This window comes from Ochotona curzoniae, unplaced genomic scaffold (genome assembly GCF_017591425.1).
Source record: "Ochotona curzoniae isolate NIBS_2020 unplaced genomic scaffold, NIBS_Ocur_1.0 contig_50, whole genome shotgun sequence".
Classification (NCBI taxonomy): Eukaryota; Metazoa; Chordata; class Mammalia; order Lagomorpha; family Ochotonidae; genus Ochotona; species Ochotona curzoniae.
In genome coordinates, this window is record NW_024466446.1 from 5982301 (window position 1) to 6007864 (window position 25564).

General features: G+C 46.7%; 1 protein-coding gene and 1 pseudogene across 1 annotated transcript in view; one reads left to right on the forward strand and one right to left on the reverse strand.

Annotated features, from left to right (window-relative positions):
* Positions 1-4139: 4139 nt before the first annotated feature.
* Positions 4140-7222, reverse strand: LOC121162012 (annotated as a pseudogene).
* Positions 7223-7435: 213 nt separating this feature from the next.
* The window catches only part of GLDC (glycine decarboxylase), a 71739-nt gene continuing 53610 nt past the window's right edge, over positions 7436-25564 (forward strand). Inside the window, exons 1-3 of the mRNA XM_040988874.1 lie at positions 7436-7917; positions 8525-8603; positions 21925-22060. Coding sequence (XP_040844808.1) covers positions 7663-7917; positions 8525-8603; positions 21925-22060 — 470 coding nt within the window. The 5' untranslated portion in view covers positions 7436-7662. The remainder of the gene's footprint in view (positions 7918-8524; positions 8604-21924; positions 22061-25564) is intronic.

A 25564-nucleotide genomic window follows, 5' to 3' on the forward strand; every position in this document is an offset into this window, starting at 1 on the left:
GTGCTTGTGGCATCAGCATTTCTACATTAGCCAGGAAGCAGGGACCAGAGACAGACCCTCCCATAGGAAATGTGGGCAGCTTAACAACGAGGCTAAGTGTTCACTCCTGCCTTTTGCCTTTTTACTCTGGGGCAAATAAATCCAGGGATTCTAGTGGGAATTTTAGAGGTCCCCAGTTGAGAACTGAGTGGGCTCATCTGTTGAGAGGACTTTAACTGTGAGTTGTTAGTGAGGATTAACAAGGCAGTAATTGCTTTTGAAGGAGAAAACGAGTTAACACAGCTATGTCTATTAGATGTAGAGTGGGAAAAGATAGGATGCCACTGATATTCCTATTTTCTCTGCTCCCATGTCCTCCACAGTCAAGTCAGGAAAGAAAATTCTGGCACCAATCTAGCACAAAATCCTTCTACAGCTCTTCTTTTGGGGAGCAAAGCATCATCTAGACGCCAGTGCTATTTTGCTGTCTTACTAGAAATCTGTAATCTATATAAGAGGCAGGTTGGGGTGGGCATTGGACCTAACCAATGGGGCACCCACATCTTATATCCAAGTGGATGAGCTCAGTAACTGGCGGAGTTCCTGATTCTGGCTTTCAGCTAGTGCAGACCTGAAAGGCAGCATTGATAACTTCTTCCGGGTCTTCCACATGGGTGCATGATCCCCAAAACTTGAAGTATCCTCTGCTGCTTTCCCAGGCCATAGCAGAACCTGGATCAGCGTGGAGCCACTGGGACACCAACTGGCACCTATATGGGATGCTGACACTTGAGGTAGAGGATTATATTTCTGTGAAGTCATTGCACTGGCCTCATTTTTATTCCATTTTACATGAATGTTTTGAAATACCTTCATATGCCATAACTTCATCTTTAACATGACATTAAACCCACTATTATGCCATTGGTGTTCACTTGAATTTTCTTTACTTCTGGCATTTCATTCTCACTTAGGAACACTCATGAATAATGTGGGAGAGAACTTGGAATCTAGATACTAAATCCTGACTCTCATTTCTTCTTCCTAGCTTTGTGACCTCAGGCAAGTCAATTTATCTTTCAGAAATCCATGAATATATATGAAGGTATTAGGTGTAAGTAAGTCTTCTATAAATGTTAGTTTTTTTCCCCTTCTGTCTGTAATTGAAATGTCTAGGAAATGCATGTCCATCTCAGGGATGAGAGATTTGATGAGGATTCTGTCCTGTTGAGTACCATAGGAGAGGCCAAATACTTTTCTCTCTACCCTTAACTGTTCTTACTTGGGCCAGATCCCCCCCTGTGACAGATTCACAGAGAAATCATTTAAATGAGAAATACTCTTGAAAGCGTGGGGGTCTGGTGCAATGGCTCAATGTGTATAGCCTTGCCTTATACATTCTGGAATCCCATATGGGCACCAGTTCGTGTCTTAGCTGCTCCACTTCCCATCTAGCTCCCTGCTTATGTACTGAGAAAGCAATGGAGGATGGCCCAAAGCCTTGAAACCCTGAACCCACATTGGAGACAATTGATGAGGAGAGGACAGTAGGGAGACTCACAGGTGTAACCGGCTGTAACCCTGTGAGAAATCTCCGGGAACCCAAGCCAAAGGTCTTGAGGAGTTGGAAAGGAAAAGCACAGGCACAGGAACTCCCTAATCCTCCAGCTTTGATAACAGACCAAAGAGAGGCGCTTCTTCTCCTCTATGCTGTTAATTTTAAGTACCCTGCAAGAATACCTTGCTTACTCCCTTTTGCTTGCTAGCATGTAGACCACATCCTCTTTCAAACCTTCCTTCCTTATGCCTACGTGACTCCCAGTCTCTAAGTTTTTTGCTGTTGATAAATTTTGGCTACTGACCATCAGTCAGTAGTCCATGTGTGTGATTAACTGCAGCGAGGTCCAAGTTCCTCGCTGCAGTTAGCAGACACATAACAAATCAAATTTCTATCTCAAAAACAAAAATTAGAGTTACAATCTACTAGCATACATGTTTCAGTTGACAATACAACACATCAGGGGAGATTGGTGAACAGATAGTAAGATCCAGTGGTTAACTTTCAAATATCCTGAGAAGCCAGAGGTGGACAGGGAGCAGCGCCAGGAACCAGGACTACAATCTAGCTCTCCCATGCAATTTTAATCACTTTAACATCAAATATGTTCCTCTCATTTTGTAATGGAGCCCTATTTTTTTTCCCCATGGGCACACAGGTGTTCTATCCTTTTTCTATTTCCAAGCTGTGCTCATCACCCGTATTGCCACTTGACTGTTTTTCTGGCTACTGAGATGCAGCGAATGTTCTGTGTATGACATCCCAGAAGTACAAATAGTCAATGTTGTGTGTTGGTGTGAAAGTGATGCACATGTAGGAGAAAGGGAACTGAATTTTTGTCTTTTCCTGGGCTGGCAATCTGTGGTGTGATACTCTTTTGGTAATCGTGGGCAGTGGCAGCCATGATGGATGTGATAGCAAGGAACTAATTGTCTACCATACACTAAGCTGTATCATAGGTTAGGTATTGTGGTTTGGGAAGAACTTATCTCCAACCAGATCATGTGGCTGTATGAACTCGGATGCCTTACTGTTAATGGTTGATGGGTTAAAGACACAGACATTCTCTGTGTGGCCCTGGAAGGCGGAGTGCGTGGGAGGCCTTTAGGTCACTGGGGCCAAGCCCTCAGACGGTGATACAGGATAGGGTTTATTTCTGAATTCAAGTTCTGACTAGCTGTCTGCTCTTGGTTTACTGAGTGTGTGGGTGTTCACTTCTTTTCACCTGCCGTGGTCAGCCTCTGTATACTTTTGGACCACCTGATTCTAAACCGTAAATTCCAAGCTGTAAGCTGAAGGAAGCGTTTTCTTTCCCACGAAGCTCCTCTTGGATGTTTTAGTTAAAGGAAGTGTGTTTCTGAGTTGCGATATTTTCAGCTTACACTTGAGCGTTGAATCGGGATGTAACCCATAGTAAGTCATAGAGCAGTTTATCCCTAATAAAGAGGCATTAGCTGTTTCTTTCATTTGTCTTCCTGATGGATTGAATGTAGAAATAATAGCCAGGACTTGGATAGCTATTTTTTTTTAAGATTTATTTACTTTTATTAGAAAGTTAGATTTACAGAGAGAAGGAGATACAAAAAGACAGATCTTCCACCTGCTAATTCACTCCCCAAGCAGCCACAATGGCAGAAACTAGCCGATCCGAACCCAGGAGCCAGGAATCTCTTCTGGATCTCCCACGTGGATGCAGGGTCCCAAGGCTTTGGGCCGTCCTCATCTGCTTTCCCAGGCCATCTGCAGGGAGCTGGAAGGGAAGTGGAGTAGCTGGGACACGAACCGGCACACATATGGGATCCCCATGCATGCAAGGTGAGGACTTTAGCCACTAGGCTACTGCGTAGGGCCCAAGGATAGCTATTTTAGACTACAAGATAGAAGTGTGTGTTTAGGATGGCAGAGTAGAAACATAAGCAGAGACTTCGACAATACACTTAGTTCCCTTTATCTGTGAAATGGCACGATTATAATTCAAAACTGGTTAAATCACAAGAAATTGAATTAAAGCGAATGCATGTCAGTATTGATGATAACATTCACTAATAAATGTTCATTTGCACTTAAAATATAAGACAAAATAGGAATTGTTGGCCTTTCCAACAGAAAATAAATAAATCTTAAAAAAAAAAGAAAAGGAATGTATTTGTGGAGGACAATGATGGAGACTCAGAACATTACCACGTCTCTTTAATCTGCCAGTGTCTATTAAGCATTATACTGCATTGTCTTGATTCACACAGCACCAGCTTGCAAAGGGATATCTGTGGGCGGCTGACTGCCACCGCTATGTGATATTCTACACTGGAGACTGCAGCCATCAGCGTGTGGTACTGGAGAACAGGGAAGAACAGGGAGGGTAGTTGAGACTGTTAAGGAGAATTCTAAAACAGTTCAGGAAATCCTGCAAACGCTTTTACAGTCCGTGTGGGAGTGACCTTTGGCAACTGCAACATGATTGAAACATGCTTCAGAAGCGTCCAAGTGAAAAGACATATGTGTTTTGGAGTTTTTTTTTTATTGCTGTTGTTGTTTTGGTAGCCATCTGCAGGGACTTCCTGCTGGATGTGAGAAAGATGCTGCACTGCCACAAACTTAAAAATTAGGTTATTTTTATTTGATGCTCGGCCGATGGGTCAACATTGTAAGTAGCTCCTTGTGCTGTTTCAGCAACGAGGCAAGGAGGAGGGATAGGATCCTCAGAGAAATACTGAGCTCTTATTTCAAGTGCTAATTTGTGTGTTGTCATTTTCATGTAACTGCAAAACTTCGATTTTCTCCAAGCCTCTGCATTCCTACATTACTGAACTGTTGGGCTTACTTCCTCATCAACCATGATCAGAATGTTTTTGAAACCGTGTAGAACCACCTGGACAATTTGAGACTCTTTTATTGGCAGTAAATCACAGAATGGTGATATTAACATTCTGCTATACAAGGTACTCAACTTGATATTTTCTGCCACTTGTGTTAAGTTGCTAATTAGCCAAAGAGCTTCTTTTCTGTGTTCCAAAGTTTCACTTAGCAGGCGGATGCGGGGTCATAGGGGTCAATCCAGCCAGTTGAACTGGTTGCTGCTCTGTCTGCTGCCATGCTAAGAAAGGAGCCATACTGCTTTCTTCTTTATCTTCTCTTTCGGTGTGCTAAGAGCTTTGGGAAGTGTGACAGGACATCACAATTGATAATAACCTAGCCCTGCTCACCTGTCACTATGTTGCCAACTGCTGTGGGCGCTGCTGTTTAAACTATCACTTGTTGGATGCTCGGAAGGGGCGCAACCCTTGAATCAATAACCCTCTAATTCTGCTCTGTATCTGTATGTACCCAGAAAGCTGGAAAGTCCTCCTGAACACTCTTCACACGTGGTGGAGAATCCTTATTCCCACAGATTAAAGATGACCCAAGCGCTGAAGGAAGGTGTTGGCGACGGAGGATAAATGACAGGTCTTACAGCTTCCACTCATATGACCACCAAGGCTGTTTCTCCAGGCCCGCTCTGCTGGTGCCGTGAAGTGGAGAAGTTTCAGAATCAGAGTACTGCATTAGACTGCACAACAGCTTGAGTCTGTAAGGAAGTTCCCCATAAGCCCAACCCGCTTCCAGCTGTAAGAAGGGTTATCAGCCCTTTTTAGATGTTTGACTAGAATAGCTTAAATCGCAGGTTTCCTTAGGCCATCAGTTGGTGGCTTTCTGGCAGCGGATAATAGTTTTCTTGCTGGGCCAGTGTGATCACTCACGGCACTCGGCAGTGCCTTGCAGTGTTACATGTTGTGCTTCAGAATCAGCATCAACATCTGAATCTTTCCAGCTTTCCTTCTCAAGGAACATTCCGGACATTCTTCTTTCTTCACTAACCGTTTATCTCTTCGATCTTCCGCACTTCAACCGTCCCTTCGTTTCTGTGTCATTTCCACATGACCTTCCTGAGGGCTCTTGGCATGGTGGTTCTCCCAGCTTGGGTTCCCAGCCACGCTGGGCGTAGTTCTGGCTACACTTGGGCCACAGTGGTGGCAGTCCAGGAGTGGCCTGGAGAAGGACAGCAGTTCTCCTAGCCAATACTTTATACTTTTTAATGAAATTTGAAGCTGGAATTTCCAAACAACTTTCAATAAATATGCTGTGTCCTTGTTTATTTTCAGATTTGTCACAAAGTTATTGAGAATGTTGGTTCATTTTTAGAGATTTGTTTATTGGTATATTTATTTGCTTGAAAAACATCATGGGGGTGAGGAGAGACAAAGATAATTCATTAAAAAAAAAAAAACTCTTACCTTTCAGATTTTTAAAAGAGTTATTTATTTTAATTGAAAAGGCTGTACAGAGAGAGAGACAAGTCACTCCCCAAGTGCCTGCAATGACCAGAGCTGAGCTTACCCTGCGCCCGCGTGGGAGACCCAGAAGAGGCTCCTGCCTCCTGGTTCCTGGCTTCGGATTGGCACGGCTCTGGCCACTTGGTGAGTGGGTCATTGGACAGAAGATTTTCCTCTCTGTCTCTCTTCCTCTCTGAATATCTGATTTTTCAATAAAAATAGAATACATCTGAAAAAAGAAAAGAACATTAGAACTTATTTCTAAGTAGCCATATGTAAGGGAGCCTCGCTTCCCCAGTTGGCGCTGGGTCAGAGCGAAATCGGAACCCAAACCTCAAACCTGATCTTGCACGTGGAAGCAGAAACCCAATTAACTGACTCATTATCATCACTGCTTCCTAAGGGCTTCTAATCCCGGCAGCTCCACTTCCCATCCAGCTCCCTGGCTGTGGCCTGGGAAAGCAGCAGAGGATGGCCCAAAGCCTTGGGACCCTGCACCGCTGTGGGAGACCTGGAGGAAGCTCCTGGCTTCGGATCAGTTCAGCTCTGACTGTTGAGGACAGAAGATCTTCCTGTCTGTCTCTCCTCCTCTCGGTATATCTGACTTTCCAATAAAAATTTCAAAAAGAATCTTAAAAAAAAATCCTAAGTCAGTAAGTATTTACAGGCCACGCTGACATGACCATCCTTGCTTCCAAGCTGTGACATTTAAACAGAGAGAGGGAAGGACTGCGATGGCTGTGGTTGGGCCAGGCTGCATCAGGAGCCTGGAACTCCATCCTGGTCTCCCATGTGGACAGCAGGTTTCCTAGCACTTGGACCATCTTCTGTTGCCTTCCGTGGCACCTTAGCTGGGAGCTCGAGCAGAAATTACACAGCCATGACTTAAACTGTTGCTCACCTGAGATGCCGGCGTTAGCAGGAATTATAGTTGGGGATCAAACCCACTGTAAGAGAGAGGCATGAATCCATTCTAGGCATTAATCCATTCTATTAATTAACAGCCTAAATGCCTGCTTCTCTCTGGCCAACATTTGTGTCTCTCAGCTATACAACTTGGAGTGTTGTGATTGAAGGAAGGTTACAGGAGAAAAAAGGAAGTGGGCAGGTTCTATTTTTCTCTAGTCTAAGTACATTAAATATTCTGATAACTTTTGTTCTTTTTTCCCTCATGTTAAGAGAAGTGGAATTTTGAAAATGCATCGTATTCACAACTAATAATAATAATAATCCACATCTGTCTATGTCAGTTTCCATAAGGAAAGATGCCCTAAAATTCACTAACGGAGACTAACCAACAGTTTGGAATCATCTTCTCAGGAACCTCGCACAGAGGCTCAGACTTGTCCAGCCTTACTCCATGCAGGTGCCACATCACGCCCTGGCAGGAAGCGCCTGGAGCGCCCCAGCCCCCAGCACCAACCCGCCTAGGAGTAGGCGTGACTGGCAGGCTCCAGGCTGAGAGGAGCCGAGTCCACTGAGGGTCTGAGGAGGGGATAGGGAAGGGGAAGTCCCCGCCCCCTTTCCCCCTCCCATTGGCCAAGGGCTCCCTGGCCCCATCCTACCGCCCGCCTCCAGGGAGACGCTTAAAGGGTGCGGAGCAGGTGCCTCTGCTGGAGCAAGAAGTTTGCGCAAGTGTCCGGCGGGCTGTGCAGGGCGCCCATTCATTGTCCCCTGCGGTCCATCCGTCTGGGTCCAACAGAAAGTGCCTCTAGGCCCGACGCAGCCGCCAACTGGGGGGACCGAGACCAGAAGCCGGGCTGAGAGTGCGGCTGACCCTCTTCAAAGCAGTGACAAGGGACGGTGGCCGCATCCATGCAGTCGTGTGCCAGGGCGTGGGGGCTGCGCCTGAGACCTGGAGTCGGGGGTGGCCGCCGCCTGGCTGGGGGCTCTGGGCCTCGTTTGGCACCACGGGTCCGGGACAGCAGCAGCGGTGGTGGGGACAGCGGCACGACGGGGGCCTCACGCGTCCTGGAGCGCCTCCTGCCCAGACACGACGACTTTGCTGAGAGGCACATCGGCCCCCGGGACAAAGACCAGCGGGAGATGCTCCAGGCCTTAGGGCTGGCGGTAAGGACCTCCACCCGGCCCTCTGGGGCCTCCCCCTCTGTCCCTCTCGGGTTCTGCCCGTGCGACCTTGGGGATCCTGCCCCTAATCCTGCTGCTCTCGGCATGGGACCTGCACGCAGGGTCGGGCCTTGGCGTGGACACGCTTGTTCCCACGTTTGCGCACACGCTTGCTCCTGGTCCCGTCTCCCACCACTTGAACTTTTTTTTTTTTCTTGCGTTCACCCTTCTGGTCTCAAATCTGTACATTTAAACCTCCCCTAACTTAAGTATCCCTGCCAGGAGCTCTAGCCTAGGAGGAGGGGGGAGGAAGACCTCCTCCATAGAGTGGGCTTAACCGGTTATCTCCGGTTGCCGCCTGAAATCCGGGCGGGAGGGGCTAAATCGCCGCTCCCGTTCAAGATTTTCTTCCCTCCAAACGATTTCTGACTTACTCAAAATTCTTCTTTGCTTTTAAAAAAAGAAGAAAGGAAAAGAACCGTTCCCCCTTCTCCCCCCCCCCCCCCGCCTCCCTTGAGCGATTTTAGTGCTACAGCCTTTGTAGATGGAAAAGCGAAGTTTCCTCAGAGTCACTTTCCTCCGCCTTCACCCACTTGTGTTTCGGTTTTAGAGCATTGAGGAGCTGATTGAGAAGACGGTCCCCGCCAGCATCCGCTTGAAAAGACCCTTGAAAATGGAAGACCCTATTTGTAAGTGGGGGAAAGGGCTCCCTCTGCCCTAGCGGGCTCTGGCTTGTTTAACCTTCCTAGGCCTCTGAAAGTCCAGTTCTGCGGGAGCCTTTCTCAGGACCAGAAACCTGTTCGTGAAAATAAAACCAGGGTGGGCAGCTCAGAGGACGGGGTGTCTGGTTCCCAGAGAAGCTGAAGTCCTGCTTAACCCCAGGACTTCGGAGCATGTAGGCACCTCTCCTGGCCCTGCCAGCAAGGCTGTCACCTGCAGGTCACTGATCTGGACCCACTCAGACAGGGAAAAGGAGTTCCCCTGAGTTCACACAGCTTTGGGAAGTGACAACTTGGAGGAAAACTCGGGGATCTTCGCATCACAGCCGCATTAATGTTCTCTCACATCCAGTTTTTGTTCCGTATCTACTTAAAGGCCACAGACATTTTCACGTTTTCTTTTTTCAAACATAGAAATATGTGTGTGTGTGCCCAGTTTAAGATTTATGGGTGATGGAGAAAGCTCACTCTACTGTTAGAATCCTTTTATGTTGAAATGTTTAATTATCTTCCAGAGATAATTTTTGCGTGAGTTTTTGATCACCTTGGAGTTGGGGAGGCATTTACCATCAAGGGCACCCTGAAAGAATTTAAAAAGCCCTTTTTGAAAACAAAATTTCTCATCTGTTCCTCTCATTTTGTATCATAAAAAAAAATACATGTATTTTTTTTTTTTGTCTCGGAGTTAAGTGAGGAGACACTTTGTGGTTGAAAGCACTGTGCATCGAGTGTGTGATTTTTAAGTAAATGATGTTATTGCAAAATTAGAGGGGGGAAAGGAAGAAAAGAAGGAGGGTTTGCTAAAGGAGGGAAGGAAATATGCTTGTCTTCTTAGAATTGTGTGTATGAAGTCCATGAAATCCTTTTATACCAAAGCATTGCTTTTAAAGTGAATGCCGTGAGATGCTGATGCGCGGTAAGGACTCTGTTCCAGCACCAGCCGGCTGACATGCCCTGAGCTATGTGCCACACGCCTTGCTGGCTCCTGGAAGAGTTAGGCCCATGTTGTCGGATTCAACTAACCAAGACCAGAGATAGCTGGAGGCGTTATTCATTTCGCATTCAGGAAATCAGAATTCATTGAGTGTGTGAGGAATGGAGGTGCATGTGTGTCTTAAGCATTTATCTTCATCTGATTGAAAGGCAGAGCAGTGGAAATCAACGGAAACGGAAACCTTCCATCCGTTGGTTGGTTCACTCCCTTGATGGCCGCAACGGCCAGGGCTGAGCTGATCTGAAGCCAGGAGCGTCTTCCGCGTCTCCCCTGTGGGTGCAGGGGCCCAAGGACTTGAGCCATCCATCATCCACTGCTTTCCCACCTCATAAGCAGGGAGCTGGATTGGAAGGGAGCAGCCAGGACATGAGTGAATGCCCACATGGGATGCTGGCACTGCAGCAGAAGGCTTAGTGTATCATACCATGCTGCTGGCCTTCTGACTTTCAAATAGATGAAAATTAAAATGTAAATTATATAAATGAAACAAACCTGAGGTGAATATTTGAGCAAATGAATGTTTTCCTGGTACTTTCAAAGCCAGAAAATGTTTAGGTTAGCTGCTTTTTTTTTTTAAAAAAAAGAGATTTATTTATTTTTATCAGAAAGTCAGATATATAGAGAGTAGGAGAGACAGAGAGGAAGATATTTACTCCCCCCGTGGTCACCACAGTTGGAACTGAGGTGATCCAAAACCAAGAACCTGGAGCCTCCTCTCTATCTCCTTCATGGGTGCAGGATCCCAAGGTTTTGGGCCATCCTCTACTACTTTCCCAGACCACAAGCAGGGAGCTGGATGGGAAGCAGGACTGCTGGGTTTAGAACCAACACCAGTCTGGGATCCCAGCACATGCAAGGCAAGGACTTTAACTACTAGACTACAGCGCCGGGTCCCAGCTGAACATTTTGAACATCAAGGAATTCCATTTTCTGTCCTTAGAAATAGGCCCGTGGGCCCTGCGCGATAGTGTAGTGGTTAAAGTCCTCACCTTGAACACGCCGGAATCCAATATGGGCGCCGGTTCTAATCCTTACAGCACTGCTTCCCATCCAGCTCCCTGCTTGTGGCCTGGGAAAGCAGTCGAGGACGGCCCACAGCCTTGGGACCCTGCACCCGCATGGGAGACCCAGAAGAAACTCTTGGCTCCTGACTTCGGGTTGGCTCAGCTCGAGCCGTTGCAGCCACTTGGGGAGTGAATCATCAGATGGAAGACTTTCCTCTCTGTGTCTCCTCCTCTTTGTATGTCTGCCTTTCCAATAAAAATAAATAAATCTAAAAAAAAAAAAAAAGAAAGAAAGAAAGAAATAGGCTCCTGATCATTTGCAATGTGAGTGTAAACTTTAAACCTAGCAGCTTCTGTGAGGTTTTATTCTGGTTCCATCTGATTAGTCTGAAGTGAATCAAGGAAAATTTTTTGCAGAGTCAGGAGTATTCCCTTGCCCTGAAAGGCACCCAATCTTCAGCAAAGTCTGCTTCTTGGAATAGTAAGCTGGCATGGCTGTGGTAGGGGGAGGTGCCTTAACTGGATGGGCTGGGAGGATGTATTGGCAACGCCTTGGTGTTTTACTCTGAGATACGCGCATGTCCTAATCAACTCATGTTCTTTACTTGGGGAGATCCTGTCAATGCTTGTTGCCTCTAATAGCATCTTTTTTTTCATAGTGCAGTAGCATTATCCATACGTTGGTTCATGTAATCAGGGAGAATTCTAGACCAAATGTTGACCTGTCCTGTCTGAGCTGTAGTACGAACTAGTTATGTGAAACTTCAGTGCTCTCATCATCGAATGAAAAGATTCTGGAAGTTCTAAGCATTGGCAATATTTTGGGGTAGTTCATATGTGTAATTGAATGGTCTTCAACGTTTTGCAGTGTTTTACCATGTGGGAGGTGCTTTTCAAAATGCTTTTGGTATAGTTACTTATTTCATCGAATCCTTAGCACAAGTTAATGACCATGATCGCCTCCACCTTAGGAAGGAAGAAGCCATGGTCTGTAGAGAAGGCACAGCTTGCCCACTTTCACAGCGAATACGTGCCGGAGAGAGAATGCACATCCTGGTGGTGTGGGTCCACTGCCTTCATGAGGTACCCGGCAAGGCAGTAAGCACCCCGAATAGGAACTCTTCCATAGAATACAGTTTACAGACATGCACACATCCAGTTAAACTGGACTCGCTCTGCCATATGCCAGTTGCCCCTGTGGAAATGCAGCAGCATATTTAAGGCACAAGTATAGGACTACCCAGGTCCCCATCCGCCAGAGTGATGGATGGGGTCATGGAAGAACACTTCGAAGGCTGAGTGTGGAAGGGTTTGTTCTACTGGACAGACTGGGGGAGGTTGGCTATAGGTAGAGGGATCAGTGTGTACAGAGTGGCCTGACCCCAGAAGAACAGGGAAGTCAAGGGGGTTAGTTGGGCATGAAGGCTGTTCTACCCTCCTTTGATGTTTCGAAAAACACCAGTTGGCCTCCCTGTAGGTCACTGTGTGGAAAAACAAGCAAAGTGACTCAGGTGAAAATCTTGTATTTGATCCTGCTCAGGTGAAATTGGCCTCACTTACCTACATACACACAAACACAGGACTAGACATTGGTTTCTCTGCATGGTGTCATTCCGAGATGTTAGCTTTTTGTGATTTTGCATTTCCTGGGTATTAATCACTTCAATTTTGTGATTAATACCATTAACAAACCTAGTCAATACCTTTTAGGTGTGTACGCTTAGCTGTGCAGTCTTTTTTTTTTTAAAGATTTATTTTTATTATTTTTTCATTGGAAAGGCGGATATACAGAGAGGAGAGACAGAGAGGAAGATCTTCCGTCCGATGATTCACTCCCCAAGTGAGCGCAACGGGCCGATACTATGCCGATCCGAAGCCAGGAGCCTCTTCCGGGTCTCCCACACGGGTGCAGGTTCCCAAAGCTTTTGGCCGTCCTCAACTGCTTTCCCAGGCCACAGGCAGGGAGCTGGAAGGGAAGCGGGGCTGCCGGGATTAGAACCGGCGCCCATATGGGATCCCGGGCGTGCAAGGCGAGGACCTTTAACCACTTGCGCCACCACGCCGGGCCCAGCTGTGCAGTCTTTTCAGCGAAGTTATCTGAATAGAATCAGACTGACCAAGATTGAACCAGTCCTACAGATGCTGCGGGATTAATGTTGATGCCACATTGCACACTGCTTAGCATGTTTTGGAAGAGAGAAGAGAAATGGAATATCCTTATGTCAAATTATTCAGCCAGAGATAAAGAGCTGAGCTGTCAGAATGACTCTTGATAGATTTATGAGAACTAAGTGTTAATGGAGGGCAGTGACCAGGAGGGGACATTGTGTAACAGCATTCGATAGTGACGTTGTCACCCAGTGAAGTTGGACATTCCCTTGCACTGACACACCAGAGGCACCTGGCATGGAACAGCTGCCCTCCAGCTCGTGGGCATCAGTTGTCTTTGGTGTGGTACCCATTGCCAGGTCTTGCCTGTGGGCTCCCATCCATGACCAAGCTCTTCTTTGACCCTTCCTGGCTCTGTCAGTTGCCAGCCTGTAGGAGCCTCTGTCAGTTGCCAGCTTGTAGGAGCTGGCGTTTCATCTTTAGCTGGGATTATTTCAGTAGACTTTCATCCAACAAATGTGGATCAGTTAGAATGAACCAACTGAGAAATGCCGAAGGAATCAACTTGTATTTTGCTAGAGGAGAGGACGATTTCAGAGTGCAAAAGGGAGAAGGCTATTGGCCCGCCGGGCAGAACATCCAGTATAGCTGGATAGGGATGTTTAGTTGGCTTTGTCTGCTTGGTCCTATATTGAAAATAGTACACAAATTGGGCCTGGCGGCGTGGCCTAGCGCCTGAAGTCCTCACCTTGAACACGCCAGAAGCCCAGATGGGTGCCGGTTCTAATCCCTGTAGCTCCATCCCCCATCCAGCTCCCTGCTTGTGGCCTGGGAAAGCAGTAAAGAATGGCCCAAAGCCTTGGGACGTTTCACCTGTGTGGGCGACCTGGAGGAAGTTCCTGGCTCCTGGCTCCTGGCTCCGGATCAGCACAGCACAGGCCGTTGCGGTCACTTGGGGAGTGATTCATTGGACGGAAGATCTTTCTCTCTATCTCTCCTCCTCTCTATGTATATCTGACTTTGTAATAATAAATAAATAAATAAATGTTTAAAAAAATAGTACACAAATTAATGAAGTCAGTTTTTGTTTTCAGAGAGAGACAAAGGGACAGAGAGATTTCCTTCTGCTGGTTTACTCCGCCAAACGGTCACGGGAGGCAGGAGCTTCTTCCTGTGGTCTCCCACAGGGTGCAGAGGCCCAAGCACTTGGACCACCCTCCTCTGCCAGGCCATAAACAGGGAGTGGATCAGAAGTGGCTGGCTGGGTGTCCACGTTAATTTTTTAACATTTATTTTTGTTTTTATTGGAAAGCCAGAATTACAGAAAGAAAGAGAAGTCTTCCAACTGTTGGTTCACTCCCCAAATGGCCACAACAGGTAGAGCTGAGCTGATCCAAAGCCAGGAGCCAGGAGCTTCTTCTGGGTCTTCCGCGTGGGTTCAGGGCCCCAAGGACTTGGACTATCCTCGACTGCTTTCCCACTGCACAAGCAGGGAGCTGGATTGGAAGTGGAGCAGCTGGCACTTGCACTGGCACCCATATGAGCCTATGCGCTGCTGTGCCCTTAAAGCAAATTTTTTTTTAATTAATTTATTTAAAAGTCACAAATGTTCCCAGGTGCTTTTTGGGATGTGTTGAACCAGATGTGAGAACAGTGTTTGCACTGATTTGTTGTAACAGGCTCCTTGATGGATCAGTTGTGGAGCTAGCTCTATATGAGAGTTTAGGTGAATTTTCTTTGAAAGACCATTGTTCCATATTTGCTGAGCACCTGTTGTGTTCCTGGCAACCCACTCTGCTCCTACCTACAAAGAGATTACAAGGTACTTGGTGGCATTCTTGATTAATTGAACCACACATTTCTTTATATGCATATTCCTTTGATCTGTTTCAAAAAAATCTCTTCCCAAGGATAATCTGTTGTTTGAGTTGGACTCTTACAATATACACTTCTTTCTTTTCTTGTTATTTCTCGGCGGGCCGTAGCAGCATACCCACGGAGCAGCAGAGAGAGAAAAATAAAACAAGTCCTCCAGAACTTATGCTCATTCTGATTTCAAACTAACTGCTTGGTCTGATTACGCAGATCAGCTGATATTCCAGATAAATATTATGAATGACAGTGCTTTTCTGTATTTATTTCTTTTTTAATGAGGAGAAGCTATGGTGTTCCCCCAAAAATGAGTATGGCTCAGGTCGAAGGTGTACAATACCATCACAGTCCCTCAGCCTTCCATCCGTTCTCTGGAGGCTTGTCTGGTTTTCCTGCAGTGAGTAGGAGTTTGAAGCTCTGTGTCTTTCAGAGAGCGGCGAGAGCTGCAGGAAATAATCCTTTGTGGGGCCAGAGAGCCGCTGGGCACACGCAGGCTCTGCCTCCACTCCTTTGTAGAGGCATCCCAGGGTCGGCTCTAGCCCCTCGGAATCTTCACGGAGACTGAATCAGGTGGTTTAGGAAGACAAGAAAGAGGCTGCAGGATGAGGGGGCGGGGATGCAGAGCCCCAGCTGAGGCTTGCCTGCTGCGGCCCTGGCCAGGTGCTCACCCCTCTGCCTGATTCTCCGTGTCAAGGATTTCCATTCTACAATGTGTGGAAGCTGTATGCATTGTCTGGCTCCCTGAGATGAGCACATTCTGGGACTGCACACCTTGATTGTGAAATTCTTCCTGTGCAAATCAACAGGGTGGAAACTAGCCGAGTAGATTCTACAGGCTGTGTCAGTGGGCGTAAGCCTGGCAGTTAGAGGAAAGGAGTGCTCTAAATAATACGGTGAGATTAGGAAGGGTTAAGCATGAAGACTCACTTTGTATCCCAATTCTAGTCCTACAGAAAATCAGACAGTACTAACATATGCTGTCATTCACAATCTGTATCCATTGACACCCTGACCCTACCCGCTGTGGTTTCCTGCATGGCCTTGAAACCAAAGATCTGTGTGTTGGCAGGAAAACCCACCAGGGCTGCCTCTGTACTCGAATGCTGGCCTCAGATTTCCCCTTGGGCTGCTGGCAGGGAAGGGCCTTTCTCAAACAGGTGACGGTGTCTGGGCAAATCCAAACAGGAGAGCGTTGGTTTTCAGTGCTGATGGCTGCCTTGGACCTCTTCTGAGTATCTTGCCAAGTGCAAGGAGGGCAAGGGTTGGGAGGAGGCGCTGATACTGGTTAGCGGCTGCTCTGTGCAAGGCTCTGCTGGCTGTGCTGACCAGAGGGTGTCAGTGTCAGACTGGCACGAGTCTGCATTCGTGTATTTCACAAAGAGGATTTCCTTTCCGGCGTTTTGGAACAGTTAGTACAGGTACCTGTGTTCAGAACCCAAAAGCACAAAGTTACACAGGAAATCTTAGGACTTCCTGTGTTACGTTGTATAAATGAATTATCTCAGAGATGTTCTGTTAATAAACAAGTATATGCATATTTATTCTTTTAAAAATATCAGCAATAGATATGTAACCCTTTAGGACCCAAGGTCTGGTATTTTAATTATTAAAGAATCAAAACTAAGTATGGATACATTTTTTTTTTCATATAGTTGAAGCCAAAACTATTGCAGCACCATGCTTAGGGGTTGAGGTTAAGGGTTGGGGGAAAAATGTGTATGTGGAGTTTTCAAAAAGTTCATGGAATGGGCAGATGTTGTGGTGCAGCAAGCTGAGCTGCCACTTGGCATGCCCACATACCATATTGATGTGCCTGGTTCGAGTCCAGCCTTCTCCACTTCTGACTCAGTGCTGTGCCAGTGCACACACGGGGAGAAGCAAATGGGAGCTCCGGTTTTTGAGTCGCTATTATTCACGTGGGAGACCTGCATGGTGCTCTAGGTGCCTACTTTCAGCTTGGCTCGGAATGCGGAGAGAACATCAGCTTTCACCAACTGGTTCATTCCAAGCATTTGGGATGGAAGATGCTGCTCTCTCTCTTTGTCTTTAAAATATAAATAAATGAATAAACACTTTTTAAACATCCCAGTTGCAGGCATTGGAGGCGGGTGGGGGGGAAAGGAGATGAACCAGCAAATGAGAAAGCTCTATCTCTGTGTTTTAAATTAAAAAAAAGTTCATAGAGAGTCATATTTTGGGAAAGTTACATACACAATTGCACTGTTGCACCAACATAAATGTACCTCTTAATTCCATTTCCCATGAATGTTTAGTTCCCTCCTGTATGTATGACTGCCTAGCCCTAGCAGCGTCTTCACTCATTCAACTTGCCTGATTATTGCAATAGCATTTTTTTCAGTTCTTATGCAAATGTGTGTATATCACAAGTTAAAACCTAGCCCTACTCAGTGCAGGCATTTAACAGCTCTGTGTTTAGGGAGTGCAGTGATTGGTGCACAGTGGTTACCTTGCAGGAGCGAGTGGCACGGGTGTTGCTATTAGGCTTTGGTGTGGAACCACTATGGAGGAAGCATTTATCCAGCATAGAAGCAGAAGGCTTAGGAATCCTCACCTGCTGGTTCTTGGGGAGTGATGCCGGGGGCCACTGGTGGAGGCTCGGGCTGTTATGCAATGCGCCCAGGCAAAGGGATAAACAAGGTCAGCTGCGGGAGTTTATTCCACCACAAAAGGAGTTGCTGCTTGGAGACTGCAGGGTGGCCCAGCTCCTTCCCCTGCGCAGTGCCTGGCCGCCCTGCCCCGCTGTGGGCTGCAGCTAGAAAATGCCAGTGTTTGTTCGTGCGGTCGCCTTTCCTCCATCTGCCGCATTTTCTCCCTGGTTAGCTTCATTGTAGTCCACAGTCCGACATGAGGCCTGAGCCCAGGAACAAGCTCTGATTTTTTTTGATCAAATGGAAAAGGAAAAGTGTGAGGAATGTGCGCTGCTGGGCAGCTTGCTTTGCGGGCGGGTTTGATCTTGTCGTCGTCTCTTTGTTGCTTCCTGCAGCTCAGGGATTGAGTTTATAACGCTCTTATTAACTGGAACAGAAAGTGGCCACTTTTGGGAATGAGAACCCTACACTTTTTTTTCCCCCCTCTAGAACAGAAATTCTTTTCCAAGGGAGAACAGTGGTAACTATTATGAGTTAAGGATCTGAGTTTTCTTTTGTAGAACTCATCACTCCCCCAAATCTCAAACTTACATTCCTGTTTCTGCCAAATTTGGTTTCAAGCAGAGCCAACAAGTAAATTTCTAATTAAAACTTTTCCCTCTTCTCTCCTTTTCTTCCCGTCCATTGCTATTTTGGCATCCTGGAGACTATTAGTCGTACTAGATTCCTAAATGCACTGAATTGGGTCTTCTGCACGATTGACTGACTTAAGAGTCCATGAATGTGTGTGGGAAATGTGAACAGATTTGAAAAAAATTAGGGGTCAGCGTTATGGTGTAGCAAGTAAAGCTGGCCCAGCTGCTCCACTTCCCATCCAGCTCCCTGCCAACGGCCTGGGTAAAGCAGTAGAACATGGCCCATGTGTTTGGGCTCCTGGCACTCACTGGGAGAACCAGCTCCTGGCTCCTGGCTTCAGGTTGGCCAGTGCTGTCCATTGCAGCCCTCTGGGGAGTGAAGCAGTTGATGGAAACTCACACCCTCCCAGTCTCTTCTTCTCTTACTCCATAGCTGACTTTCATAATAAATAATAAAAAAAAATTTTTTTTAAGATTCAAGACACACAATAAACTGTGTACTTGGGGAATGCTGTTTGTCATATGTGGCTGGAGAAGCCCTGAGATGTTAGCTCGTATCACATAAACAGACGGCTTAACTCTATGGGAAGTCCCAGACCATCTTGGCTTCTAATGGGAAATTTGATCCCTGATAAGCAATGGATGAGTGATTGGTTTTCTCACACCGTTTATGATTTCAGATGCTTGACTAGGTACTTAACCTACTCTTGATGGCTCAAGAACGTGATGTTCAGGGGACAGCTCATTCTATTAAGTCACATTGTTTTCAACAGGAGGAGAGACAGAGAAGAAGATCCTCTGTCCGTTCATTCACTCCCCAAGTGGCTTCAATGGCCAGAGCTGTGCCGATCCGGAGCCAGGAGCCCAGAGTTTCTTCAGGGTCTCCCACACAGGTGGGAAGGCTGTGGGCCGTCCTTGACTACTTTGCAGGCCACAGGCCGGGGGCTGGATGGGAAGTGGGGTTGCAGGGATTAGAACTGGCACCCCTATGGGATCCCAGCGCATGCAAGGCAAAGATTTTAGCCACTAGGCTACCGTGCTGGGCCTGGTATTGCCTGCAGCATTGCCTAGGCGCTATCCACCAAACTGGAACACCGTGTGAGTTTCCTTATGCTTCAGCCTCCTGCTGCTTTCTGTGTGGTCCGGTGGAACTATCCTGGTGCCTGAGTTCTTTCTGTCAAGTGAACAAAAACCAAGGCTGTCACGCATCCCCTGCAGTTGTCCCACTCAATTTAGCTTTGCCATCAAGAATCTGGTCTTTGGGAATTGATTGTCAGGACTGAATTGGCACCCCCATTGTCTGTCATTCTCCTTCTCTTTGGGGAGTCCTAGACTCTGAATCTTACTCCTTTCCTAGATGGAGGCCTCTGTCTGCACGCTTGTAATAAAAACCTTAGCCCTGTCTTTCTTCTCAGTGGGAACCAACAGAAACCCCAGGGCCTCTCTCATAGCAGCAGTACTAAAACCACTTAGCTAAGAAATAACAGAATGATCCAACAGAAAAAGCAAGGTTTGTCACCCTCCATTGCCAGTGCTCTGTCCAACAAGTGTTTAGGGTGTATAGTTAAAGCAATGCCACGGAGCCCTTGTGTCTGCAGAAAGAGCACGGGATCTTTGTTCCTAGCAGGGAGAGAGCTTGGCTTTCGTTTCAGTTCAGGATTCTGCTTGGATTCTAGCACTGAACTTGAAGATTGCTATAAATTTCCTGACCACCTTCCAGATCTTGAGTCAGACGCAGGGGCATTTTTCAGATGACTTGACCTTGAGTGACCATGATTGTGGCTCTTGGCATAATAGTTAAACTCGTGTCTATCTCTTTCAAACAAACAGACAAGCAAATGCCTTCGAAAGATAGAGTGACAGAGTGAGGGCAAGAGAGAGATCTCCTTCCAATTGGTAGTTCACTCTGCTGTGGCCACAGCGAGCCGGGCTGGACCAGGCCAAAGCCAGGAGCCCAGGAGCTGCATCCTGGTCTCCCACGTGGGTGACAGGGACTCAAACATTTGGACCAGTCTCCAGTGTCTTCCAAGTGCTGAGTTAGAAGTGGACTAGCCTGGACTCAGATTCGCATTCTGATGTAGAATTCCAGCATTCTAGCAGGAAGGACCTTGATCCCAAATAAGACGACTTTTCACAGGTATTGGAGATTAGGGTTTTAACATGTCATTTTGGGGAGACACAATCCAACCCCAACATCCTCTTGGACTGTTGTGTTGGTCTTGGTCTCCTCTCCAGGGCTTGTCCAGCTCATGTATAGAATGGTTATATTTGACAAAGCCCTTCACAGATTGTTCCCACTGGAGATCTTGACCTTGTGTCCCTGTGGCAGAATGCGTAGCAGGGACCTGTCCCTCTTATCCAGGATTTGGAAGAAACTTGCTTTGCCTGCCAGGCACTGCTAATTAATTTCCCCTCCTACTGGGCTCCGGACTCACTCTGCCCCAAGGTAATTGGGAAGTGATTGAGTTTCCTGATTGTGCTTAAGGATTCTGTCTTTGCATGTTTCTTCAAGGTTTCTGTACTTTCACTTATTTCTTAAACTTCCACTGCAAAGGCAAAACCACATGCGCTCTGTAAGGCGCGGAATTACGCTTCCTGGTGAAACTGATGGCCACTGAACTGTCCGTTCAGTCCTTCAGCTGCGCCGGCATGGGGACTTGTTTTGTTTCCTTTGAGCACGTGTGGTGTGCGAGTAGATTGTGGGTGAGTGTTTCCACGGAGGGGAGAAAAGGATCCATGTGAACTGTATTTAGAGCTTAGCAGGGTTAAAGCAACGTGGACATCTTCCAGGCTGGTTTGTTGTCCTGGTTTGGCTTTTCTCTGAAGCAGCAGCAACAATAAAATCGATTTCAAGGTTTGAGTTACTGTGTCCTTAAGATCTTCAAAGGAGCCAGGAATTTTACTAAGTAATTGCATCCTAGTTCAATTCCAGCTGCATGGTGTACATATGCAGAAGGGCTGATAGTCAACCACACGATATCATTTGTGTCTTAAAAACACCTCTGCACACAACGCTGAAAACGTACCAGGTGTCAGCATCAGCCAGGGGGTTCAAGTGTGGAATCTGCAATTAGAGACACAGGAATCTTAATACCTTAAAACTATGTGACCTTGGGCAAGTAATCCCCTTCAAGACTCGGTTTGCTAGACTGTACAAAAAAAATGTGATATAATTCCTGGCAGAATGAGTGCTCAATAATTTATCACATGCTAGTATTATTTTGTTATCATGTATGAATAACCAAAATTAGGATCTCGTCTATAACCAAGAGTCATCTTTTATAATTCATAGTCATCCATGTGCCTTAAAGGGAATGCTGGCTAAAACCTCGTGTGTTCTTTTTATTACAACTAATGTATTTCTAAACGATTTGTTTATTTTTGTTGGAAATGGACATCAGATTTATGTAGAGAAGGCAAGACAGAGAGAAAGATCCTTCATCTGGTGGCTCACTCCCCACATGGCTGCAATGGCCACAATGGCCAGAGCTGAGCCGATCCAGAGCCAGGAGCCAGGGTCCAGGAGCTCCTGGATCACATAAGGGTGTGGGTTCCCAATGTTTTGAGCCATCCTCTAATGCTTTCCCAGGCCATAAGCAGGAAGCTGGATGGGAAGTGGAGCAGGCAGGACTTGAACCAGCACCCGTACAGGATGCTGGTGCCACAGGCAAAGGATTAGCTTGCTGCATCATTGTGCAGGCCCCTGTTTTTTTTTTATATATGTATGACAGGCTTTATAGCTTTCCAGTAACACAAAGGGAATATGTCTGACTTCATAGAATCATCTTGGAAGAAATGTTGATTCTGTTATTGAAGACTGAAACCTTGTCTGATTCCAGAAAGTCTAAGACAGCGTGAAAAGAAAAGGCGATATTTTAATCAGCGTAAGACAGAGTTTAGATACATTATAAATGTGAAGGAAGCAGAAGAAACCTCATGTGAAGCAAGTGTTAGACTGGAATAATTCTGGCAAAGCAAGAAAAACAACAAAACCCAGAAAAAATTGTGATATGTATATCTATTCCGGGACATTTTCTGTTATAACGTTTCTCTCTTTCCCCCATTCAGGTGAAAATGAAATCCTTTCAACTCTGCGAGCTATTTCAAAGAAAAATCTGATCTGGAGATCGTATATCGGCATGGGCTATTATAACTGCTCAGTGCCCCAGACGATTTTGCGCAACTTGCTGGAGAACTCAGGATGGTAGAGTATTCTTTTGTTCTGAAAGGTTTGCTGAGAGAGCTGGTTCACTGCCTGGTCGGCTGCAGCGGCCTGGCCCAGAGCCAGGAGCCATGGCCATGGGCGCAGGAGCCCACGCTCTCGGGCCATCTTGGGCTGCTTTGCCTGGTGTGTTGGCAGAGAGCTGGTCAGGGCCCTAAGCGGTGCTTGTAGAAATGCCTGCATCACAGGCAGCGGCCATAATGCTGCTCTGTAAAACAGCTCCTGCTTAAAGAACAGGTGTACAGGGATTTGCATCAGCTTTCCCATCCCCCACCTTTGGATTCTTGAACCCAGTTGATATCCAACCCCCCCAGAGGCTGTCTCTGTAACATCTAGAACTGCCTGACGCAGGGAATTTTCCTTGTTCAAATCTTGAGAAAACAGAAGCTTCTTTCTCCACTTTTATTCGTTATATTCTTTGAGTACTCGAAATGACCAATGCGGGCAACATCTTTCTCTAATTAAATCTCGGCACTCTGTTTGAACATGATGTCAGTTCTGCAAGTGGACAGGTTTAGGATCTTGTTGCTTTTTGGTGACCCCAGGATTAGAGCCTATATCGGTGCTAACTCGACCCATTTAGGGATCTAAAAGAGAATATTTTGTGTACGGTCAGAACTTTAAGGTGACAGAGAAACATGTCCCTTCCCTCCTCCTCATATTCTGGGTCCGCAACCTACTGAAAAAAGAGCACATTATATCCGGTGAGTAGAAAGCATAATGCCATCTTTGTAAGCGGCAGTTTATTGAGCGAACACGTGTTCTCGTAGAGAAGAATCTGAGCTACCAGGCGCACTGCCTTGCTCTCGGCTCTCCAATCAGATGAGCTATTCTGCCGCAAGGTTTGCATGCGTGCGCGCACGTGCTGGCCGTTCCATCCAAATGGCCGGGCCTCCGGACCGCTCCAGGCCTCTGGAGTTGGGGGTGGCCGGGCCTCCGGACCGCTCCAGGCCTCTGGAGTTGGGGGTGGCCGGGCCTCCGGGCCGCTCCAGGCCTCTGGAGTTGGAACACAACTGAGAATGCTTCTGCATTCCAGGGAAAAGCCCTGGCCGTTTCCATGCTGGGTTGTTGTTCTGCATTGCTGTCTACTGTGTGATAGAAGGAACCAGCTAGAGGTCCAATGATGCAGGAGGGGCACTCTGGGTACCCCTTGGTATACAGATGCCATGGCTTACCAAGTGTCTTAGGACAGGGAAGGGCAGTCCGTGAGCTGGTAACGTGTGAGAAGCAGTGAAGGCCCAGCTGCTCATTCCCTCCTTTTTCAGCTAGTGCTGGTTTGTACGGCAGAATCTGAGTGGAAACTTTATTTCAAATGATGCCTTAGTCTAAAAAGGAACTTTTTTAAAAAATATATATACTGGACTTTAAAATTATAGAGAAGTTTCAAACCAAACTGAAGTGGGGGGCGGGGGTGGGAACGATTAATTCCTAGGTATGGTGTGTGTGTGAGAAACCAGTTTTGGTAAGATATAACTTTAATTTCTAGCAGGGCTGGTATGATGGGAGTGTCTGCAATCCGCAGGTCATTCCGATGCAGAGATTTCTCTTTCAGATGAACACGTATAAGCATCAACTGCAGCACATGTTCCCAACACATAAAGAAATAAACCCTTAGACTTCGGGAAGCATTTGGCATATTCTGTGTGCTTTCTCATGACTGGAAATGCAGTCGTGGGGGTGAGCGTGCCTCGTCCTGCCTGCGGTTACTGGTGTGCTTGCAGGAGTCACTTTTGTCGTGCGTGTCATCAGAACTGCTCCCCAGAACTTTCACTTTCACTATGCTTGCATCCCCTCGTTAATAAAGCGAGGTTTTCTGCTTTGGGTATCTGTGTGAATGCGTTACGTTGCTCAAGGCTTCGTTTCCACTGTGGTACTAGTAAAAATTGGAGTGATGAACATTGAAGTTGATTTCAGAGGCCATTACCTGTCTCTCTCCGAGGCTTCAGAAGCCTCAGAGGTACAAGAAAAGGCCGCAGCGCTCGACCATCAAAATACTGACCGTTCATCTCTGCTGGAGGTGGCCATGCAGAATATTTGAAATATTTCTTCTTGACTTTGAGCAAATGCGTTCATTTACATTAGGAGCGGACAACCTATGAAGAGGGAGACGGTGTTGGCTTTGTAACTTCCTGTTCTGGGGCACGTCTCCCTGCCTCTTTCTGTCCCCGAAAGCTCATCTCCACCCGACAGTGGTCACTGCACCCTGCCTTGCTGATAGGGAGGGCTGCACACACGGGGTGGGAGATTTCATATTGTCATCCGTCTGAATAGTTGCCATAGAGATGGAACCAACAAATTCCGGTGACGTGAGGCGAAAACAAATGGCAGCATAGCCTGGAAGGAATACAGACATGGGGGGCTCTCGGCAAGAGATTTACATCAGCTCCATGAATGATTCTGCAAGGCCCTGCCCAGGATCAACATCAGTGACTAATATCAGAATCTCTATATTCTCTCTGTTTCTATTTTGTGTAAGTTTATCAGCAGGATTGAAACAAGAGACTCTCTTGAGGTGTTTGTCTTACTGCAAATCCCTGCGACCTCCTTCCTTTCCAATTCTAAAGGGAAGTCACAGCCAAGATGATAGAGTCAATGATTATTCTGAAATCAATGTTCATAACATGCAGAATATGTCAAGTATCGTATCTGACATGAAACCAACGCCTTGCTGGATACACAGATCTTTTCCTATAAAAATACATTTGAAAACAGAACCATTGACTCAGACTGTTGGAACAAAGACTTGAAGGGTCACAGACATGGTTTTCTTTTTCTCATTTTGCCTTATCTAATTAAGGCAAGCAAATTCATATTCATGACAACAGGCTATTTGGTGGATTTTTTTCTCCTAAAACAAGGACTTATTTATTCTCCTTGGATCTAAGACTCACTGATCTAAGAGATATTTTCATAGACTACTGTTCTTAAAAATTAGAAAGATTTACATATTTATCATTTGAAAGGTAGAAGGAGAGACAAAGAGAAAGATCTTCCATCTACTAGTTTACTCTCCAAGTGGCCGCAACAGCAGAGCTGAACCATTCCGAAGTCAGGAGCATCATCAGGTCTCCCACACAGGTGCAGGAACCCGAGGACTTGGGTCATCCTCCACTACTTTCTCGGCCTATAAGTAGTGAGCTGGATGGGAAGTGAAGCAGCCGGTACTATAAGCAGCACCCATAGGGGATACAAGCACCTGCAGGTGGAGGATTATTCTGTTAAGCCATGATGCCAACCTCTGTATAATTATTATTATTATTTTTAAAAGATTTATTTTTATTGGGCCCGGCGTGGTGGCGCAGTGGTTAAGGTCCTCGCCTTGCACCCCCAGGATCCCATATGGGTGCCGGTTCTAATCCCGGCAGCCCCGCTTCCCATGCAGCTCCCTGCTTGTGGCCTGGGAAAGCAGTCGAGGATGGCCCAAAGCTTTGGGACCCTGCACCCGTGTGGGAGACCCGGAAGAGGCTCCTGGCTTCGGATCGGCAT